This window comes from Bipolaris sorokiniana (assembly GCF_000338995.1).
Source record: "Bipolaris sorokiniana ND90Pr unplaced genomic scaffold COCSAscaffold_8, whole genome shotgun sequence".
Taxonomy (NCBI): domain Eukaryota; kingdom Fungi; phylum Ascomycota; class Dothideomycetes; order Pleosporales; family Pleosporaceae; genus Bipolaris; species Bipolaris sorokiniana.
In genome coordinates, this window is record NW_006911902.1 from 1,268,281 (window position 1) to 1,289,222 (window position 20,942).

General features: G+C 50.8%; 10 protein-coding genes across 10 annotated transcripts; 6 read left to right on the forward strand and 4 right to left on the reverse strand.

Annotated features, from left to right (window-relative positions):
- Positions 1-641: 641 nt before the first annotated feature.
- COCSADRAFT_91579 (uncharacterized protein) lies at positions 642-1,945 on the forward strand (the record flags this gene model as incomplete). Its single annotated transcript, XM_007702646.1, has 4 exons — positions 642-880; positions 939-1,227; positions 1,286-1,537; positions 1,589-1,945. 4 exons carry the CDS (start codon positions 642-644, stop codon positions 1,943-1,945), a joined length of 1,137 nt encoding a protein of 378 aa, XP_007700836.1.
- A 458-nt stretch (positions 1,946-2,403) lies between these two features.
- COCSADRAFT_144309 (uncharacterized protein) lies at positions 2,404-4,368 on the reverse strand. Its single transcript, XM_007702647.1, has 3 exons — positions 4,123-4,368; positions 2,998-4,071; positions 2,404-2,939 (listed from the first exon to the last, which is right to left on the reverse strand). The coding sequence occupies exons 1-3, from the start codon at positions 4,173-4,175 to the stop codon at positions 2,747-2,749; spliced, it is 1,320 nt and encodes a 439-aa protein (XP_007700837.1). The 5' UTR covers positions 4,176-4,368; the 3' UTR covers positions 2,404-2,746.
- Positions 4,369-4,520: 152 nt separating this feature from the next.
- COCSADRAFT_119199 (uncharacterized protein) lies at positions 4,521-6,365 on the forward strand. The gene is made up of 2 exons (XM_007702648.1): positions 4,521-4,640; positions 4,718-6,365. Exons 1-2 carry the CDS (start codon positions 4,619-4,621, stop codon positions 6,235-6,237), a joined length of 1,542 nt encoding a protein of 513 aa, XP_007700838.1. The 5' UTR covers positions 4,521-4,618; the 3' UTR covers positions 6,238-6,365.
- A 110-nt stretch (positions 6,366-6,475) lies between these two features.
- On the forward strand, positions 6,476-7,473 carry COCSADRAFT_37591 (uncharacterized protein). Its single transcript, XM_007702269.1, has 2 exons — positions 6,476-6,672; positions 6,726-7,473. Exons 1-2 carry the CDS (start codon positions 6,548-6,550, stop codon positions 7,249-7,251), a joined length of 651 nt encoding a protein of 216 aa, XP_007700459.1. The 5' UTR covers positions 6,476-6,547; the 3' UTR covers positions 7,252-7,473.
- A 61-nt stretch (positions 7,474-7,534) lies between these two features.
- On the reverse strand, positions 7,535-9,218 carry COCSADRAFT_90707 (uncharacterized protein; the record flags this gene model as incomplete). Its single annotated transcript, XM_007702649.1, has 3 exons — positions 7,535-7,651; positions 7,712-8,984; positions 9,031-9,218. The coding sequence occupies 3 exons, from the start codon at positions 9,216-9,218 to the stop codon at positions 7,535-7,537; spliced, it is 1,578 nt and encodes a 525-aa protein (XP_007700839.1).
- A 1,739-nt stretch (positions 9,219-10,957) lies between these two features.
- Positions 10,958-11,304, forward strand: COCSADRAFT_358370 (uncharacterized protein; the record flags this gene model as incomplete). Its single annotated transcript, XM_007702650.1, has 1 exon — positions 10,958-11,304. The coding sequence occupies exon 1, from the start codon at positions 10,963-10,965 to the stop codon at positions 11,302-11,304; it is 342 nt and encodes a 113-aa protein (XP_007700840.1). The 5' UTR covers positions 10,958-10,962.
- A 165-nt stretch (positions 11,305-11,469) lies between these two features.
- Positions 11,470-12,509, forward strand: COCSADRAFT_37592 (uncharacterized protein). Its single transcript, XM_007702270.1, has one exon. The coding sequence runs from the start codon at positions 11,651-11,653 to the stop codon at positions 12,131-12,133; it is 483 nt and encodes a 160-aa protein (XP_007700460.1). The 5' UTR covers positions 11,470-11,650; the 3' UTR covers positions 12,134-12,509.
- Positions 12,510-14,107: 1,598 nt separating this feature from the next.
- On the reverse strand, positions 14,108-16,384 carry COCSADRAFT_91653 (uncharacterized protein; the record flags this gene model as incomplete). Its single annotated transcript, XM_007702651.1, has 5 exons — positions 14,108-14,293; positions 14,349-14,697; positions 14,750-15,112; positions 15,164-15,819; positions 15,872-16,384. The coding sequence occupies 5 exons, from the start codon at positions 16,382-16,384 to the stop codon at positions 14,108-14,110; spliced, it is 2,067 nt and encodes a 688-aa protein (XP_007700841.1).
- Positions 16,385-17,875: 1,491 nt separating this feature from the next.
- COCSADRAFT_144324 (uncharacterized protein) lies at positions 17,876-19,850 on the forward strand. The gene is made up of 2 exons (XM_007702652.1): positions 17,876-18,838; positions 18,891-19,850. The coding sequence occupies exons 1-2, from the start codon at positions 17,980-17,982 to the stop codon at positions 19,613-19,615; spliced, it is 1,584 nt and encodes a 527-aa protein (XP_007700842.1). The 5' UTR covers positions 17,876-17,979; the 3' UTR covers positions 19,616-19,850.
- Positions 19,851-20,180: 330 nt separating this feature from the next.
- Positions 20,181-20,668, reverse strand: COCSADRAFT_71739 (uncharacterized protein; the record flags this gene model as incomplete). The annotated part of the gene is made up of 3 exons (XM_007702653.1): positions 20,181-20,403; positions 20,494-20,544; positions 20,598-20,668. Coding segments are annotated over 3 exons (345 nt in total), but the record flags the coding sequence as incomplete, so codon positions are not given.
- Between the last annotated feature and the right edge of the window lie 274 nt (positions 20,669-20,942).

Sequence of the window (20,942 nt, forward strand, 5' to 3'; positions counted from 1 at the left end):
TGAGCTGTGGCGCAGGCGGGCAGAGGGGGCTGGAGTGTGTGGCGCCAGCTAACTACTAGGTGTAAGGCGCATCAGCTAAGCAGCACCTGTGTCGCAGTGAGTATGCACACAGGACCTGCATATGCAGATAAGTACTTGGACAGGTGAACATATGCCCCTATACTTTGCATATACGCATAGCTTCATAGACACTACATAAACAATACGCCAGATGCTCCTCCCTCCCTGTAGCATGCACATACATATGTGGCGCAACTAATCAGTGGCGCATCCCTGCGCGAGTGGGCCGCTTCGACTGCCGCTTTGGGACAAGCCCCATGGCCGCCCTCTCTTCAAAATAATCTGCCCAGGCTCGCAGCCCTGCTCCCTTCCCTCCCCCATCAAGTCAAACAACAGAGACAAACCAAGCACTCCATCAACCCAATCCTCTCTCAACCTTCCCCGGGCTCGTAGCTACCCACTCCACACCCCCCTCGTCAACAGTTCCACCAACAGGCGGTTCGACAATCCCATCAATACTTCAATAATCCACTGCTGTTCAAGGTTACCTTTGCCGGTTTACCAGGACTCCAAGTTTCCTCAGTCACTCTACACGTTCGATTCTTTACTCGTGTTCGTCAACCCTTAAAACTTCAGCAAAAATGTCCGCACCTGTCGACAGTGTCACCGCCCAGATGGCCACCACCTCCCTCACCACCGACAACACCGCTCCCGCACCCACTACCACTACCACGGAGAGCACCGGCGCCCAGCAGCCCACCGCAGCCGAGGACGAGGCTGTGCGTGCGAGCGCCGCCGAGGGCAGGCGACTTTACATTGGAAACCTCGCGTATGCGACCACCGAGGGGGAGTTGAAGGACTTCTTCAAGGACTACTTAGTGTATGTGGGCCCGCCTTCTCCACATGACGCCACTACCTCAAGCTAACACGCTGTCCAGCGAGTCCACGACCATCCCCACCAACCCGCGCACCTCGCGCCCCGTCGGCTACGCCTTTGTTGCTCTCTCTACCCCCTCCGAGGCTGAGCGTGCTATTGCTGAGCTCAACGGCAAGGCCATCCTCGACCGCAAGGTCTCCATCCAGCTTGCTCGCACCCCCGAGGCCCACGCTGAGGGAGCTGGCAGCGGAGCCGAAGGCAACACTGGCGAGGCTCGCCGCCGCACCTCCACCCGCGGACGTGGCCGCGGTCGTGGCCGTGGTGGCCGTGCTGGACGTGGAGGACGTGCTGTAAGTTCAGACTGTATGATTGTATACTCGTGGACATATACTAATCATACTTGTCAAGAAGACCGACGCTGAGGGCGCCGAGCCAGCCGAGCTCTCCACTGAGGCCCCTGCCGAATCTACTCCTACAAATGTACCTGGCCAAGTTGCTCCCCTCACCGAGACTACGAACGAAGCGCTTACAGCAAAGAAGGGCGCCGACAAGGCCGCTGCTCCCCGCGAGCGCAAGCAGCGTGGTCCTCCCGAGGATGGCGTTCCCTCCAAGACCAAGGTCATGGTTGCCAACCTGCCTTATGACCTGAAGGAGGATAGGGTACGTGTTCTCTGAAACCTGAAGTTTTAGGCCATACTTACAAAACTGCAGCTTCTCGAGATTTTCAAGGACTACTCACCTACCCAGGCCAAGATCGCTCTCCGCCCCATCCCCCGCTTCATGGTCAAGAAGCTCCAGGCTCGCGGTGAGCCCCGCAAAGGCCGTGGGTTCGGTTTCGTTACCCTCGGCTCCGAGGAGCTCCAACAAAAGGCGTGTGCCGAGATGAATGGCAAGGAGATTGAGGGCCGTGAGATCGCCGTTAAGGTCGCGATTGACTCACCCGGCAAGGAGGACGACGCACCAGACGCGCCCGCTGAGGGCGAGGCCCCTACCACCGAGGCCACTACCACCAACGCAACTCCTGAGAAGGTCGTCGAGAACCCCCCCGCTACCACCACCGCAGCTTAGGTGGTTGCATCCGCCTAGACACATGCTCCCCCCGTCGAGCCGTGTGTGAAACTGCAGGGCGATGTGGATCTGTGTTACGAAGAGTTCTGGCCTATGGACATCTGCCATTTATCATGATAGAGACATATAGGCTAGAGCCTTCATCATGTTAGTTCGTTCGAGTTATCGGTTTATATCCGCAAAAAGTGGGGATTCGGAGTTCATCAGGGCACGGTGTCTATGGTGGACTATCTCGGGTTCATGACGGTTACGGAAGACTGAGTTAGCTAGTCCGAGTTATGAGATATGGGTTCAATGAATAAAGAAACGAATACAAATATACGTATAGATGGATGTCTTTGTTTGTGTTGAGTCTCTGTAGCTTAGGAATGACAACTTGTACGATATTATTTGGGTCTACTTCTGAGGCTTTTTATGAATTCACGTGTGAGATCGGTTGTTGTTTTTATTGATGTTTACAGGATACGCATTGTTCGCCTTGGCATATTCACGGAGACCTAGTTGTTTGATTCGCTTGTACGTAAGTACAGGCACTAAATACAAGCTATGGCTGTCTGGAGAAAAGGCACAGGAAACATGATCACGTGATGACAATATTGGAAACTTCTATCTTGATTGGCAAAAGGGAACAAAACAAACATGCGGAACAAGGTAACGTAATACAGACAATACATCAGAATTGTGGTATCATGGTGAACCTATGCGCGCTTAGCTAACAACTATGTTGTGGTAGTAGCATGAGAGAGCAATTGTTATGCGAAACGCCAGCGTATGCAATTTAAGAAAAAAGAAGGCAGGATGCTAATGGCCGTGGGAATGAGCATGGCCTATTTGCGTGATAAGGGGAAGCATCATGCCAAGCATGACGATACTGACGTCTGTCTTGGACATGCGATTGGATCCTGAGTAAGCTTCCATGTAGCCGTTTGCAGTCGGGTCTTCATGGGCGTGTTGCGAGGCCGTTGCATCGGCCATGGAGTGCATAGCGACGTATCTGTTACGTGTACTGTTAGCAAAAAGATAAATACAGAGCAAATGTGAATCAAGCTTACAGGAAAGTTCCTCCAGAGAAGCAGAGTACCCAGCCCGTTGCCCAGGTCAGTCCCTCGTCGCCTCCTAGGTGGTTGCGTCCGAACATGTGGACAATGGTCCAGGTAGCTAGAGCCCCAACGGGGGCTGCTAAGCTGAAGAAGGCGAGGTGAGTTCGCGCCTTGCGTTTGGATAGGCCTTGTTTGAGGAGAACGGATGTAAGACCGAATGCAGCTGGTGCCTTGTGAAGCATGATGGCAAAGAAGATGACCAGAGACAAAGATGTGGACTCGGCGGTCGAGGAAGCGCCCAAAGCAATTCCGTCAGCACAGGCATGGACTACGAGACCAATGGTGGCTGCTGGTGTCTTCTTGGTAGGTGGTGGAGGAAGCCCTGGTGTAGCTAGTGGCGTAACAGCCGCGCTCTGCATACCCATTCCATTCACGCTCAACGATGAAGAGTTATGCGGTCCACGCGCCAGGTTGGATAGAGAGATATGCATTGGCTGGTATTCGGGTTGTCCAGAGGCCAGGGCTTCGGGAAGATGTTCGACCAGGAACATGAGAATGTAGCCGAGGATCAGCGCGACTCCAATGTATGCATGAGGGCTCGATCCGTCGTCGTGGCTAGCTTCTGCATGGCCATGAGGCTTCTCTTCGTCCTCGGGTGCGTGGACTCGAGTGTGCCCCTCCTTATGGCCTTCGGTAGAATCATCGTCTCCTCCCTTTTGCGGATGCGGGTCCTCGGTAGGCTTCTCCGTCTGCCGTGCGTACTTGGCCTTGTTCATCTGCAATTCAACGGCTTCACCAAGGTTCTTTACTTCTATCTGGTCTGCCCTCTTCCATGCGGGAAACTCGGGAGCGTGTAGGTCTCCTTGTAGGCTCCTTGCTGATAGAATGGCAGGCTGAGCCGCACTGCGCACACTACGTGAGTGCGCATGCGTCTTCATTCCTGCGCTGTACATAGTCTCAATGCCCTCGGGAATGATTACGATCAGCGATGTTCCTACTAGCACACCGGTGCCAAGGAGTGTCATGATGCGCAGTTGGCGGGTGGACAGGTTAAAGGAAAGGGGGAGGATGCCGGCGAGAAATGAGCTGGAGCCGTTAGTACGATAACTTTGTGATACTGTCAACATATCTACGCACGCAATGCCCATTACCGTGCTCAGCGCGAGCAACATGAAGAGCCCGTCCCACATTTTGAGAATGTATGGAATGTCGTCTCCCTAAAAGCGGAGGGGCGAAGAGAAGGATGCGCCTGCTATGCAAAAGAAAAAAAGAGCGAACAATTTCAGCGCTTCAATCGATACTGCCCATGCCCCTCGAGTAGTCGGCCGTGTCAGTGGTGGGGGGTGGATTGGTGTGGGCGGTGTGGTCTGTTGTCGTGGACGTAGCCGCAACTTTCTTGAGGGCTTGGGTTCCACACTGGTCGGCAAGGCGCAGGGGCGGCCGTCATGGCGTAGGGCTGAGCTAGACGCGTCTCCCGTCGCGCTAGTCGTCTACCACTTTGCGCGCAAACTGCCCAGCACAACTACTCCCACTTACTTGGGGATACTGTTAACAGCACATCGCGAGGTCGTTTAGTACCCACTGAGTTTAGCTAAGCCATTGTTTCTGCGACTCAAAACCACACACTATCGCGATGGCGCTTGATCTGGATGAATGTACGTGCTTCGCGCAAAAGGCTATACACGATAGTAGTCATGACAGCTTGCATAACTCTCGTACTAACGTTCTCTAGGGGTTACCAATTCAAACGAATGTTTTCACCTTAATCTTTACCGCACAGCCAACGAGGACGGCCCTGAGCGCATTCTCGAATCCTTCAACCCAAGCTACACATACACCCTCATCGAGGAGAATGAGACCATTGCGGGGTACAAGAATCCCAGCATCGAACTAGATTTCCGCGCCAACGACCTGAAGCCAAAGCTGAAAATCTCCTTTGACCAAGAACTTGACCTCAAGAAGATTTCCCCGGATCTGAACCAGGTCAACCTGACACCAGAGCTGTTCCGCGAGTACCTCCCAGATTCCATTGGCGATGCTGCGAGCGCGACTCCGGCCGATTGGAAGCCGCCTGGCGAGCTCGCCAATGCCTTTACTCTGTACGGAAAGCAGTACGAGATATGGAGGGCCTCCATGACAGATACCGAGGCGCGGCGCATCTGGACAAACATGAGAATCTTGACAATACTGTTTATCGAAGGCGCTACAACAGATGGCTTGGATGATGAGGAGACTTTGGATCGTTGGACGCTATATCTCCTGTACGAGGTCCCACTGCTGGAAGACAAGACACTGTCGCCTTACATGCTCGCCGGTTTCTCCACAACCTACCGTTCTTGGATCTTCCCAACATTCGAGATTGCGCGAGCTACAAAGCAGCTGCCATCGCCTGCTGAAAGCAACAGCGGTGAGACTGGCAAGTATACACCACCCCGTCTACACCAGGACCCCGAGACTTTCCTCTTCACCGACAAGCTCGACCTTCTCCAAACACCGTCAAGAGAACGCATCTCGCAATTCCTCGTCATTCCTCCATATCAGGGCCAATCGCTTGGAAGCCGGCTTTACGACACCATTTTCCACGATCTAGTATCCAAACCCTTCATCTACGAGATTCCCATCGAAGATCCCAGTGAGGCGTTCGATGCAATGCGGGACTACAGCGATATTACGTATCTTCGCACTTTGCCCGCATTCCAAAACCTGTCGGTTACTTCAAATCTGCCCCCAGAATCCTTGAGGAAAGACTCGCCTATCCCGCGAGACCAAATTCTCGGCAATGGAACAGATCTCGAACAACTGCGAAAAGAAACAAAGATTGTGAGCAGGCAATTCTACAGAATGGTTGAGCTGCATCTGTTATCAACTATTCCTCCGAACCATCGCAGTCGGTCACGTATTACACGCAAAGCGAAATCCAGCAATGAAAACGATAGAAGATACTATTTCTGGCGTCTAGCCCTGAAGCACCGTATTTACAGTCAAAACGCCGACGCTTTGGATCAGATGGAGGATAGCGCCGAGCGCGTCGAGAAGCTAGAGTCTGCAGTCGACAGTCAGCAGGAGGAGTTTGAGGAGCGTCTAGAGGGTCTAGAGAAGCGCCAAAATCTGGCAGCTGATACCACATCTGCCTTGCCAACTGGCGTGAGGGGTAAGAGGAAACGAGCAGTTGTGCTTGAGGACGATGAGGACGACGAGTGGGAGGACATGGAAGAAGCGTCTGTTGCGAGCTCAAAGAGGATGAGATCGTAAAAAGTTGATCTGATGTTAGGATTTGAGTTACAGTACCTAGTGCCTTAGACATGATTCGAACCCATCTAAGAAATCTCAGACTAGAATAGTTGTTAATGATTTGGGCAGCATGCCCATTGATATCACTCTTTCACAAGTACTCCCAAATACGGCAGACCATACGTCCGGCGATTGCAGACTAATCTCCGCGCGGGGCAACCTACCCCACGCCCAAATTTTGGGAGACTCAACATTCACACGACCAGCATCACGACTTAGAAGATATACGAATAACACCACTACTTAGAGGTCACATAAACCCACCTCCACAATGCCAGACCGACAATACAACCTCACCGTCCTCATCTCAGGCAATGGCTCCAACCTGCAAGCCCTCATCGACGCATGCGCATCTGGAGCGCTACCAAACACTCGCATAACACATGTCATATCAAAGTATGAAAGCTTCTGTGTTTGTAAGTTCAAGCCTAGTTAACATGTATTCACAGCCGCAAAGCAGCATACGGCCTCGAACGCGCTGCCAAAGCCTCAATACCAACAACATACCACAACCTCGTTCCATACAAGAAGAAGCATCCAGACGCCATTGACACAGCCCGCGAACAATACGACGCCGACCTCGCGAAGATCATTCTCGACTCGAAGCCACGCCCCGACCTCATCGTATGCGCCGGCTGGATGCACATTGTCACACCATCTTTCCTTACTCCCATCGCCGCCGCTAGCATCAAAATCATAAACCTGCACCCCGCACTTCCTGGCGAATTCGCCGGAGCAGGGGCGATCGAGCGGGCGTGGAAAGCTGGAAAAGAGGAGGGACTGAAGAGAACGGGTGTTATGATTCACGAGGTGATTGCCGAGGTGGACGCTGGTGAGCCGATATTAACAAAGGAAGTGGAGCTGAGGGAAGGAGAGAGCCTGGAGGCGCTGGAAGAGAGGATTCATGCTGTGGAGCATGGGGCTATTGTAGAGGGGACAAGGAAGACACTGGAGAAGATTGGGCGGGGAGAGTGAAGGGGAGATTATGGGATGGATGTATGATACCCAAGATGTGAAATGTTAGAATGAAAATATGGCATGGCAATTTAGTGACGAAACTCAATTCCTTTTCGACATTCTGAGATTCGCAGTAAAGGAGTTTTTGAGATTAAGTGCCAAAGAAGCTTCCCGTATCTGGCAAAATTCAGCTCGCCTCCTCCATAGCAAGACTCGTGGTTCGACACTCTGTACATCTAAGCATAGAGCACCTCTATCCTACTACTACCCACACTCGGTCTATCCCTGACCTAGCCCCTACCTACCCTTGGGTACCCCCATACGCATTTACCATCCTATTTCTAATCATTTCTGCCTTCGCCACTGATCGGGGGAGCACACCACATGTGAATTCCTTCGGTGCCAGCTCGATTCCCGGCTTTAGTTTTCAACAAGTATCAGCGTTATTCATCATTCGATTGGATCTGATAATACTTACTCTTTCATATGAATCGAGATCGTACCCGCCGGTCCCTGAATCATCTTTCTTGAAGTCAAATGCCCAAAGAAAGTTCATTATGGTTAGTGCCATGTTTTGGCGTGCCAGCGCCTCTCCTGGACATGCTCTGCGACCAGCTCCAAATGTAAAGTTGTTCCGAAACCCTGTCGTGTCGACGCCCGGTTTTGTGCCAAACTCCGTCTCAAGGAATCTTTCGGGTCTGAATTCCTCTGGGTGATCGAAGAAATCTGGATCATGGGAGATACCATGCACATTCAGGAATATTGTAGAATCTTTTGGAATACGATAACCTTTATAACACACTTCTGCAGTACTAACATGGGGAATAGCAACTGGAGCCGACGGTTTGAATCGGATGACTTCGTCGACAATGGCGCGAATATACGGGACATTTTCGTAGTCTTTCAGTCTTGGCCAGCGGTCAGGACCCACAACTGTATCTATCTCTTTTTGTGCTTTTCTCTGAATTCCAGGGTAGTTGATTAGTGCGATGATAAAGGAATGAATAAAAGTTGCAGTTGTTTTGACTCCAGCGTCCATCAGAACCGCGCCTATGCCAATGATCTCATCTCGAGTCATGCCTAATTTGGCTTGATCCGATACCAATGATTCCATGTGACATCCTGTGAAATTCTTGCTCTTAACTGCCAGCTCGCATTGCGCATATAGGGAACCATATAGCTCATCCCTAACGGTACGTGCTGAGTCCGCGAGCCGTTTCCAATATGCCCATCGCTTAGGTACGTATTGAAGTGGCCAGAAAAGATCGATTGGAGGGTGCGCACCAGGGTCCAGAGATTCACTTAGAAGCTTGGTTCCCAGGAAGTATGTTTCTGCAACTGAGCCTTCATATTTGGCTACACGTACGCCATAGACGTTCGTAAGTATGACCGATGCCGTTGTGCGGCAAACGTGGCGGTAGAAGTTCTTTGGATCTTCCAACATATCGTGCATGCATTGTGAGATTTCGTCCTCTTGAGTTTTCAAATCTTTCTCAAGGCTGTCGCGGGTAAGAAAGTTGCGCACAAGTTGACTGCCACGCTTCCAAACTGGGTTTTCCATGCTTTCTAGGAACATATTCTGGCCCCTTGTTACACGGTTGGCGATCTTGGATTGGGGCCGATTTCCAGTACGAGCGCCATTAGTTTCGAGTATATGCTTCACAGCTATTGGTGAAGAGATGACGATTATAGTACGATCAAATATCTTGAGTGAAAAGATATCGCCATACTGCCGAGTCCATTTCAGAAACCTAAATTTGTGAGCTCAAACAACTGCTAGTAACGATCAATACATACTTAATGTGAGGAAGACTAGTTGGAAAATCCAGAACGTTCCCCAGAATAAGCGTCGTATTTGGGCCTGGTGGCATATCTTTGCCACGGGTTCCTACATTGCGAAACTTGAGAATCAACGACACTAGAAGCACGATTGCGATGCCTCCAAGTGAAATTGGAGGCAAGCTAGAGTTCGTCCCAGGCAACATAGAGTGTAGTGTCATTGCCGTTGTTGGAGGGAGCAAGCATGACGCTCGCTGGACATGACACGATTCCTGTTCTCCACTACTCTTGATTTAATTAGTCAAAATAAGGAAGATAGGATAAAGAACAGAAATAGGAATAGCTCAAGAATCCTTCTAAGTGGTGATACCTCTTGTGGAACTAAATACCCGGATAAAAACCACGCCAAACATCAGCCCAAATCAACAGCAAACGTCACCACAAACAGCGTTATAAAATCTATAAAAGTGCTGGAAGACTTCCTGGGCATAGTGTTATTTATTTGCTTAGTTTTAATAGCTACGTAGTGCGTATTGTAGGCGTTATTAAGGAGTTGCGCTGTGGTGGTAGGGGCACTTTTTGTCCCGCGATTTCAGTTCCCCAAGAGGCTACGAGTTTCTGTAAATATGGGGCATTTCATCTCCTGTCCTTTCATTAATCCTCTATCTAGTTGTTTTTATCAAACTCATCGTTGCAAGTGCCGACAATATTGAAGTTATTTGCCGGAAGTCCAGTACAACGACACTAGACCATGGGTTATTGTTGACTCAAATGCTCGAGCAGTTCCCAATTACCCTTTCTAGCTAATCACGGCATCAGATTGGGGAACAATCGATCTGCCGAATCGTATGATTTTTTCTTGGTTGATTCGCTTAATTGAATCTATTCAACAATGCAGTAGCTAGAGGACCAACCAATCAAGCTGTAAAAACCAGGGTTGGTTCGAATCATCCATAGACTAAATCACGTCAGTAAGTAAACTCCATGCTGTAATATTTTGGTAATTCCGATTGATATGATCACGTGATAGCTAAAATAGTCTTGTTGCAAGCGGCCATTGATCAATCAGTTAAAATCCAGAGTCCCAGATGAATGGACTGATTGTTCCCAAGTCTGCACAACGTGCGCTGTGCTTCCTTAGAAAACCAGAAAATTCATATGGGTGCTTATCTGCTATATTTATATGGCTCTATTTCTGTGGCTTGTATCGCTATGCGATCATACATTGTGTATATTTTCCTCATCTTACTACTCCAGTTCTTCGGCCAGTAATGCCACTCCCGACTGGTATCTGCGGTCTCCAGGGATGCTCCCTTTGTGAAGCAGTCCTTCTCCAATTCCCTGAATTACTTCCATTATCATTGTTGAGAGGAACAGACCAAGAATGGCCATGCAAATCTGTTACCCATCCTCTTGAGAAGAGAATGGAGATTGACTCTCTCGATTGGATCAAAAGCTTTAAGAGTATTTCTGAGAAGAAGATGGAAAAGTTCGCCAGATATGGGATCATGACACTGACTGTTTGGGCTTGCAGGCGCTGATGCAGATCATTTCAGGATTGTCTCAGATCTGATGCACTTCTTCTGGATTATTGACGATCTCACTGATAATTCAATCATTGCTTGAGAATGAAAGTCAGGTTACGAACTTGAAGCGCATCCTAGCAGATCCTAGTTATACATTATCGGATGATGGAGTCCTGGAGAACATGTGTAGATCACGATTCTACGCAGTGAATGTTTATTTGACTTATTAAAATACGATCAGATGGTGGAATAACGTTCCAGAAATACTCAAGCCTCCCCCACCACGAAGGATTTGTTCGTGCGCCATTTTATATGCTATCTTGATTCGGTTGTAGAAGAAACCCAAGATCGTGAGACAGGTCGTCTGCGCAGTCGTACCGAGCATTTCGACCTCCGTCGACGCAACCTTGGGATGGTGCCTTCGATGGACTTCGTTTGCATCCAATTTCATCTTTCAGATGATATGATCGACCAAGAAGTCATCCAGAGGATGACAATCACTACCACTGACCTTATCGGGATTGCCAACGACATTTATAGTTACAATGTTGAGCAAGCTGGTGGCCAGAAATGTGTCGTTTGTAACCTCGTCGACGTTGTACTACGTGAAAGAGGAAGGGGTGTGCAAGATGCAATGGATATTATTGAAAAGATGTATCGTGATCTCTTCCTTTCCCTTGTCGATGATTACAATAATTTCCCGACGTTCAAAGATGCTGAGCAAGATCGAGTGCTCAAAGAATACGCACTAGGCATGTTGGATTGAGTTGAGCCCAACGTGTAATTTTCGCTTGGTAGTCAGAGACACTTTAGATTAGAAGCTGGCTCAGAAAGGACAAGGGTTGAACGTATGGTTAAACTCTTGCCACAGAGGGGATAAGTCACCGTGTGAACTAGTATAGCCCTCGCATGATCAGAAGAAGAACCTGAGTCTCTCTCTACACTTGTTCGATTTTTACTAAAGTCATCAAAAGTAATAATACTGATCTAGTACTATCGTTCGGCGAACTCCATCATCCATAGCGCGCAATGACGTCACGAACAACCCGCGCAAACATCTCTTCGTAAACATACTCTCTGTTACAGTTGCTACCCCTAAATGAACCACCACCATGTCTTCCGCAGCCTCTGATCCAGACAAAATAATAGATGCGCGCTCCACCTCCGCCCTCGCATCCACCCGACGCAATCTACGCTACCTATACGACCCCAAAACCGCCCCCAACGCCATTTCCTCGCGGCGCACACGCGCACTTTTGCGAGTCCTGCGATCAAGCATAATTTTTGTTTTCTGGCGGCTAGTCCGATATGCCAAGTACGTTGCGATTGGGTCTCTAGTTGCGACGGTGGGCGCAGGGGCTTTTGGTACATTCGTTAGTGGCGCGGGGTTTGTGCTTGCGCCTACGGGAATTGCGGGCACGATTTTTGCGGCGACGGTGTGGGGGATAGGTCGATATGCAGTTGGAAAGGTGAAGAAGAGGTGGGGGGTGAGCAGAGGTTTTGAGGATGAGGAGGAGGAAGAGGAGTTACGGGGGATGAGGAGGAAAAGGACGGATGCCAGGATGGAATATGGCGCGGAGGCTATGCCTTGGTGATGGAATTTCCACAGTTGTCAAGAGGGGGCTGGATAGCTGGGGTGATTCGCATGCTACGATGTTTTGTCCCGGATGAGTCCAAGAAACGGAACTGAATGCTCGATCATGGCACCGGTTTTCACCATCGCATATGAATTGTCGGCGCCATCGAGGCACATGCATTCATTCCTCTCGATGTCTTGCCAAGAAAAAGGAGAGGAACGAAAATGGACTAGAAGACACTCGAGAGATAGACTATGGTGGCGAAAAGTGTCTATGGATACCGAGAATAGTAACCGAAATATACGTTTCGTTCATCCGGAGAAGACTGTATCCGAAAAATCTGGAGGTCCACAAAATGGTGGTGGACAGGTCATCAAACCGAAACAAGCAAGACATGAGAATCATCAGTGGTCGAAAATGACAGCGTCAACGGCGAAGCTCTGTGTACAAGGGTATACTAGTAGATGTCCACCTGACATTACAATTTATAAACACCTTATAAGTTGTGTTTTCAGTATACCCGTCTTCCCAAGATTGTAGTACACTGAATTAACAAAATTGGCCAAGCTGCCTTCTCATTTGTGTATACATTAATTGTTTTTATTCTGATACCCAATATAATATGTACCATCAAAGTCATTTGCACGACACACAAACCCTTGATCCATGCACACCCTGTCACCCGACATCAAGTCCCCATCCACACCATGTGACCAAACACAGAGTATGACACGTTCATTTTTTTCCACAACCCAAGAATACCTTCTGGATTTACATTAAGAGCCCAAATTTAATAAGGCAATATGCGACAAATTACTCCTGCCAACCCCACCCCTAAGCCCGGTGCCCAGCCCAATCGCTTGACACGAAAACTCAAATCACATGATTTGCATTTGGCGACAACACCACACATCCCTGGTAATAATGGCTTGTATTAATTAATAAGGTAGATTAATCTATTCAACCCTCACAACTCCTCATATCCCTAGTCCACCTTTGCCCCCGTATTCCATAGACCTAGTCATACAAACACACGAACAAAAATATAGTAAAAAAAAATCCAGACATTTCATTTCGACTACGCCTTTCCCCTTCCCGCCCCCCCTTAGCGCGTGTGCACCTTTACATACATGATGCAAATCATACATATTCCTATAGTTAGATTTTTGTCCTTATAAATCAGTAAACAAAAACCAAAAAAAGATGCCGAAATCCCCACCACACCACCTCTTTCATAACCGTTACAGAAATATCTCTGCAGTTAACATTCCATTCCGTTCCAATAACAACGAAGGAAGAAGATGAGTGATTGTGGTAAGTTATGAGTAGATATATGTAAAATATATCAAAAAAAAACAACAACTATCCCTAGTTTGATTTGCCACACAAATGAACAAACAAAAGAAAACGCCCTTACAGATGCAAAAAGCCAACAAAATATATGAGAAAAAAATTTAAGAGATTTTGACAAAGGCAAAAATCGATCCGGAGGGGGATCGCGCCTATTGTGTGTCCTTCATGGTATCTGAACAAAATAAAAAGTCAAAAATAGTAAGAAAGTAAATAAGAAGGACTTCAGAAAAACAACACTTTGGTTGATTATGTGTAAACATGGAGGTTTGGGGGGTGACCGCCTCATGTACATTTTTTTGTTGAACAACAAACAGGCGCCATTTTCTCTCTCTTTGTGTGTGTGTGTGCTCGTCATCGTAATCATAACCACCACATGTGAGGGGGGTATATAATTGTGTGCCCAGGTATTCTGAGCGTGTTGCCGCCCAAGGCGAATTTGACTCTCAAGTCAAGTGCCGCTGCAAATGCAAATCCCAGCTCTGAGCCCTTTGCACGTCTCTCCGATGAGAGTCGGATGCTTCGCTCGTAAATGCCCCTTGTTTGTTGTTGCTGTTGCGGCGGCGGCGTGAGTGACGTTGTAGTCTAGGGCTAAAGTGTTTTTACTGCTCCGATGATGCTTCACCGTTTCTCCCATACCGGTTACGGATCTGCTACATCGTCCATGGTCACGTCGCCGGCGCTTGTGTCTTGTACCAATGGCGAGGTTGCAGGGAGAATGGCAGACCGTGGGCGGTTATAGTCAACTTCGAGGTGATCAGGCATACTTGCTGGGGTAGACGATCGCGAGTCGTAATCTTCTTCGGCGGGCGGCGAAAAGTCCCATACCTAGTCAGCCTTATTAGTATCTTAAAGTCATATCCAATGTTTCCAGCTAGCTCACCTCCATGATGGTTCGACCGCCCCGACTAGCCATGATGACAGCCTTCTCTTCCTCAAATACCACTCTCCAGACAGCCTCTGCAGGGCTGCTCAATTCTCTCACAGGAACGCCAGTCTTGAGATCCCAGACCTTGACGCGGCCATCGCTACCACCGCTGACAATTCTCGTATTGTCAAATTGCAGACTCGTAACGCTGTTGTCGTGCGCGGCTAATCGGTGAATGGCCTGGTAGGTTGCAAGGCTCCACACACGGACCGATCCGTCAGATCCACCAGTCACAAGGATATCATCACGCATTTGAAGCTGTCCAACAAGCGAGGTGTGGCCCTGTAATACAGCAAGACACTTACTGCGCGGGAATATTAGTCTCCAATCATATCGTGACACAAAACTGGACTTACCCATCATTGGGATCCCATATCCGGACGCTGGTGTCCAGACTTCCTGTTGCAATCTTCGTGCCGTCAAAGGCAATGGCATAAATCTGGCTAAAATGTCCGGTCAACGTGCGCAGGCACTTGCCCTCTGATATGCTCCAAATCTTAGCTGTAGTGTCATAGCTTCCGGACACAACAATGTCACCGTGTATCTCGAGACACCGGACGCTGGCTTGGTGGCCAATAAGTACGTGCTTGCACAGTCCCTTCTTCAGGTCCCAGATGCGTAGTGTGGTGTCCCTGGATCCGGAAATGGCCGTGTTGGCATCGGACATCTTCAGACATCGCACAGTTGACGTGTGACCACGGAGGGTGAATTGAGGAAAGCTGTGTATACGGGTTAGTGACTGATACTAGTTAGACAGGCAGAGATCTTACCCAGTTGCAAGATTCCAGACGCGCACATCGCGGTCGCATCCTCCACTGACCAGGAGATCGCCCCACGGCACCATTGCCCACACGCCCATGACGTGTCCTTGGAGTGTCTTTTGGTGGTCGCCAACGGTATCGAATACGTGTATCTTGGCATTGTCAAGCGCAACGACAATGTACTTGTTAGTCAAATGTAAGCTGGTCACTACACCTTGGTCTGGGGTGATCTGTCGCGCGTCACACACTCCGCCGTTGCGCCATGCAGTCTCCACCATGTATCGCTGCTTGAAATGTGATCGATATGTGGTGGCCTGCTGCTTTCGTTGGGATGGTTTCCTCTTAGCTGCACGGTCGAGGCTTTGCGTTCGCAGTCCTTCTGGACTACTATTCGAGGGTCCGACCTCAAGGTGGTCGCGTGCCGATGATACATCATCCAGTCTGGCCGTGCGCTCATCATCGTGCCACCACGGCTTTGACTCTGCATCTTCCATTTGGTCGTTTGGCTCATCTTCTTCCATCTTGTCCTGTTTTGGTAGCGCCCTGAAGGAGAACTTTTGGCAGAGCAACCGCCAAGCACTGTCGTCATTGACGAGCTCGCGCCATTTCTTGGATACTTGCGATGCCCGAGCCAGAGTGGTAGGGTCATCTACACATTCGAGTATCTAAGTGAGATTAGCCATCTATGCTAGGGTAATAGTACGAATCAGAACGCACTCTCAAACAGAGTTCAGTAGGCAGGACCATGAACGGATCCTTCTTCAGTCTGGGACTGACAAACTCGGCAACGAAGCTCAACTCTTGGCTGTCGCACAGGTTGAGCAGCTCGCCGAGCAGCCGCATGCGCTCCGCCCGGTTCATGTCGCCAAACTGTGCCCGTATGCTCTTGATGTCGCCATCTTCGTGTTCAGCGGCGGTACTCCAGTCCGGCACCCGCTGCGTTGGCGTAGGACTTGGCGCGGGTGTGGGCGGCGAGGCGGGCGCCGAGGGCAGCAGATTGTGCGGAATAGTCGAGGAAAGAGGACTGGTAGGTGTGATTATGGGCCTGGGTGCTCCTGAGCGAGACATGCGACCTTTGCGCCCGTGGACGCTGGGTGAGGTGTACATGGCGGATCGTGAGGATGAGGCTGTTGCGCTGGCAGAGGCGGCCATGTCTGTGTCCGAGTCCTCGATGGAGGCGCCAGCAGCGTCCTGGTCTTCTCGCACCGGCGTGAAGTAGTCAGGGTCCATGGCGGAGGAGGTGAGTGCAGTGCAGACCTGGGGTGGTGTGGTCTGACGCTCCCTATGTAGTGCGGCAGTCGGGGTAGAAGGGGTGGGCGGCGGATTGGGAATGTCACGGGGCAGTGGATTAGCGGAGGGGATATGGGATTCAAAAAGTCGACGGGATCCGGGCACACGAGGGTTCGAGAAGGGAAGAAGGTTTGCAGACGTTTGGGGTGGGTAGGCGCGACTGAGTGACGCCGGCGGTCAGCCAAGACATCACTGGCTCAGCCCTGGAAACCTCAGACCTCGCCCATTCCCATTTCAAGCTTCTGCTCACAATCCCTGCATGCGCACTTGGGGCGAAGGAGCCTAGTTTGCACACTTAATTCTCCTCCGCCGCACGCTGCCTGCCCGCTTGGATGCCATGCCTTGTGTATCCCAAAATTAGCCTGGTGTCTGCATGTCGTCAAACGCTCAGGGGATCATGCGGCGTCTCAAAAGCACCACATGGACTCTCAAGTCCTTTGCGAACGCCACTTTGCCCCCGTTCCCAAGCCCGGATCGACGAACGCAAAACAAACCCTCAATATTAATTCTCTGCTTGACCTTTGCAAGGGGCAGCGTGACATTGTCTGCGCTGTCCTGCCTGCCAAGTGCACCATGGCTGCGTTGTCCTGTTATTTCCATGTTGCACGTCTCCAAACACGATGCAACACCACCCATTGGCACTACGGCGCTTAGAGCTACCGCCTGTACCGGGCACCCGCAAGAGGTTCCTCCTCGAGTCCACTGATCCCACAGTGTATCCGTTGTCTCCATTGTCTCCATTGTCTTCATGTCTTGTTGTTTATCATGCTCATGAGGCAGCCGGACACCTCCTTTTGCCCACCTGGCATGGTTCCCTGTCCGCCCATGGACGGTGCACGGTTATCATAGGCGAGCGGCTCCATGGAGCCTCTATCCATCGTCGGAGCTCAAGAGGTAACCGAGCCCGGGTGCTTCCCTACAATTTTACGTTCTGGCCATTGTAGACCCACCTGCCAGGTATTTTTGTACCTGAACTAGGTCCATTTGCCGGACATTGCAAAAGACCAAGGCTCAGCAGATCGACCTTGAGATGTGCAATTCATAGAGTAGACTGGACTTGGTAACTTGTTTTTCCTAAGCCTTGTGCCGCAAAAGCATCATCAGCATCTGTGACGGACCAGTTGAGCACACCCTTTTTTGAGATTGAGGGAAGATGCTAACTTGAGAATACGTCGTGTTTCAAAGAGCGAAGTCCGACCGAGGATCAGGTTGACAAGACAAAAAACACTCATGGCCACTGACGCTCTAGAGTACTGTGTAGTAAGTTGCCCTTCTTTATTTGGCAAAAAACCGAGGGCACGCGCAAAGACACGATCGCGTTCCCAAAGAGGCATGGCACGACGGGGGTCGCTCGAGGAAGCACGCCATCTTCTTGCGACGTCATTGGGTCTGGCATGGTCGCATTTCCATTACTTTCGCGCGTTGCTGTTTGTAATCCAGAGCTTAGCATCGTCATGGAACTTGAGTACTTCGCCTCCACACTCGCATTACCTCTGTGCTCGACCTTCGAGCGTTGTGGGTAGCAGACAGCAACCATGAGCGTCCCCCGCAATCTGCTTACTCGCGCGCGCCCATTGACATTCGCGTCGTCTACCCCACAATGTTTCGCACCGAGACCAACTCATACGTCCCTCAGGTTTGCGAGGCGCCAGTCGAATCAACCTACGCGAAAGATCCACAATCAGTATCCGCGCAAAGCCCAGCATGCCTCGTCTGCTCATGAAGTCGAATCGTCCAACCCCGCTCTCTCTTTTCCCTGTCTGGATGCACACGAGTCGCGTTCTGCATCACTCTCAAGGAAACGGTCGTCATCTGGCCCCGAGCCCTCGTATACATCCGGTCACACGCTCAACTTCCACTCGACACAGCCGATACTACTAGATTGGGGCGGTATACTCCCCGAGTTCAATATTGCATATGAGACATGGGGCCAGCTGAACTCGAGCAAGAGCAATGCCATCTTGCTTCATACCGGTCTTTCAGCATCCAGTCATGCCCATAGCACCGAGACAAACACAAAGCCAGGATGGTGGGAGAAATTCATTGGACCAGGAAAGCCACTAGATACCGACAAGTACTTTGTCATATGTACCAATGTAGTTGGAGGTTGCTACGGCTCGACTGGTCCCTCGTCCATTGATCCTGCCAATGGCGAGCGCTACGCGACACGATTCCCGATTCTCACCATGGAAGACATGGTGCGCGCGCAGTTCCGACTGCTGGATAATCTAGGTATCCAAAAGCTGTATGCAAGTGTGGGTTCAAGCATGGGTGGCATGCAGAGCCTGGCTGCTGGGACTCTATTCCCCGAACGGGTGGGCCGTGTGGTGAGCATCAGCGGGTGTGCCCGCAGCCACCCTTACAGCATCGCCATGAGGCATACTCAACGACAAGGTAAGTGCATGGAATCTGGTGGCCCTGTGGATACGATTTAATGTTACGGTAGTGTTAATGATGGACCCAAATTGGGCTCGAGGTTTCTACTATGACGGCATTCCTCCACACGGCGGGATGAAACTTGCTCGAGAAATCGCTACAGTTACCTATCGTAGTGGGCCGGAATGGGAACAGCGGTTTGGCCGTCGGCGTGCCGACCCTTCGCGGCCCCCAGCATTGTGCCCAGACTTTTTAATTGAGACATATCTTGACCACGCGGGAGAAAAATGGTGTCTGGAATATGACCCCAACAGCCTGCTCTACGTCTCCAAAGCCATGGACCTCTTTGACCTTGGCCAAGAACACCGAAATCGCATCAACGAAGTGCGCAAGGCCAACAGCGGAAAGATACAAGCGTACCTGGATGGACAGGGGATGGGCGGCAATGCCAATAGCGATGCCTGCAGCTTGACATTGCCTGATGAGCCGTACGAAGAAAAGGAACAGCCGGTCGAGCCAGAGTCACTGACGCAGACGGACGGCAACGAGCCCCCGGCAGATCTAGTGGCGGGTCTCAAGCCGCTGGCGAATACGCCAGTCCTGGTGCTGGGTGTTGCGAGTGACATTCTGTTCCCTGCGTGGCAACAAAAGGAGATTGCGACTACGCTGAGGCGGGCAGGTAACAAGAATGTGAGGCATATTGAGCTGGGTGAGGAAAAGAGCTTGTTTGGTCACGACACGTTCTTGCTGGACCTGGAAAACGTTGGTGGTGCCGTTCAAGACTTCTTGGGCTGAGTGCAGTGCCTGCTCTGGTCGATTCTATGATTGTATTCAACTTGCATCGCAGGGCGTTGTCTTGCGGCGGTATCAGAAGTATATGTCGATGTACCAAACTTAAAACCGACTTGTTTGCATGGCTACTCAATCCATCTCTTTGGTGCTATGATTGATCAATCCTGTCTCTTTGTTACTTTACACGTGGTACTTCCTGGCTCACTTTCATCCCCCGCCATTCTGCACTCAATGCCTCTGGGACCCACTTGCATTCTGTCACGCCAATGTGCTCGCGAACATAGTCCTCCAGCATCCTGGCTCCAGGTGCGTCTGCATAGATAGCCAGGGCACCAACGCGGGGGATATGCAGGCTGGAAGCAAGTCGGCCTTCTGCCGATGTGGACAGAGGAATTAGGCGAGTTGCTGTCAGTGGGGCATCTGGTGTAGCAGAAGGTGATGAGAGGGTGCTTAGATGAACCAAGGTAGGGAGATGGGCATGAGCTGGTGAGAGAGATGGTTTTGGGTGGGTGAGTATGACCATACTCAGAGGTCGCAAGTCGTCGCCAGGGACATGCTGGTCGGCAGAAGCGACGAGTGTCGTCGAGGGTGCCGTCTTTGCTGCTAGGGCCTCGAGATGCCGGGTGACGCTGTTGAGGCCAATGAGTAGGTGGTTGCCTATGGGTGGTGGAGGCGGTGGGGTCTCGGTGGTGGAGTCATCTTGATCCGGTTTGGTGGTAGCGCGCTTTCGCTTCTTGCCTTTGGATGGGTGCATGTGGGTTCTGCGGTGGTCGCCTAGCGGCGCGATGAGGCTGGTGGTGGTTCGTCAGTGACAGCGCAGGGGGGGAAAATTGTGCAGGTTGGCACTCAAGTGGTTTTCCTGCAGCACATTGCGTACCTACTTGGACAGCATTTCGAGGACGACCAGCTCATCGTCGTGCGATAGCTCTGGCCTGCGCCGCTCAGCAATGCCCGTCAGTCAGTTAGTCAGTGGGGGTGCCCGAACCATTGAGTCTCTGTAAAAGGTGACGCCGTTTTGAAGACGGGCTTGGTGTTTTGTTTTGCAGTGGGCGCCATGACTGGAGATGGATGATGATTTTTTCCTGTTGTTTTCCCGCCGCGTCCAAGGAGAGGTGGGCAGTGACAGAGTCAAAAACAAGGGACAATGTAACGCCTTGAAGCGCCCGAAGTGCGTCCGACGGCAACCAGCAATCGGGGTCGGTGTCGGTCGAGCAGAGTGAAGGGCCCTGGTGGATTTGCGGGCGTGCCTGCATTAGAACAAGAAGGAGGATTTGTCCATGTTGGGCGGGCATGGGCTATCCTGGTCTCCGGCTAGTGGTGGGTTCACGCC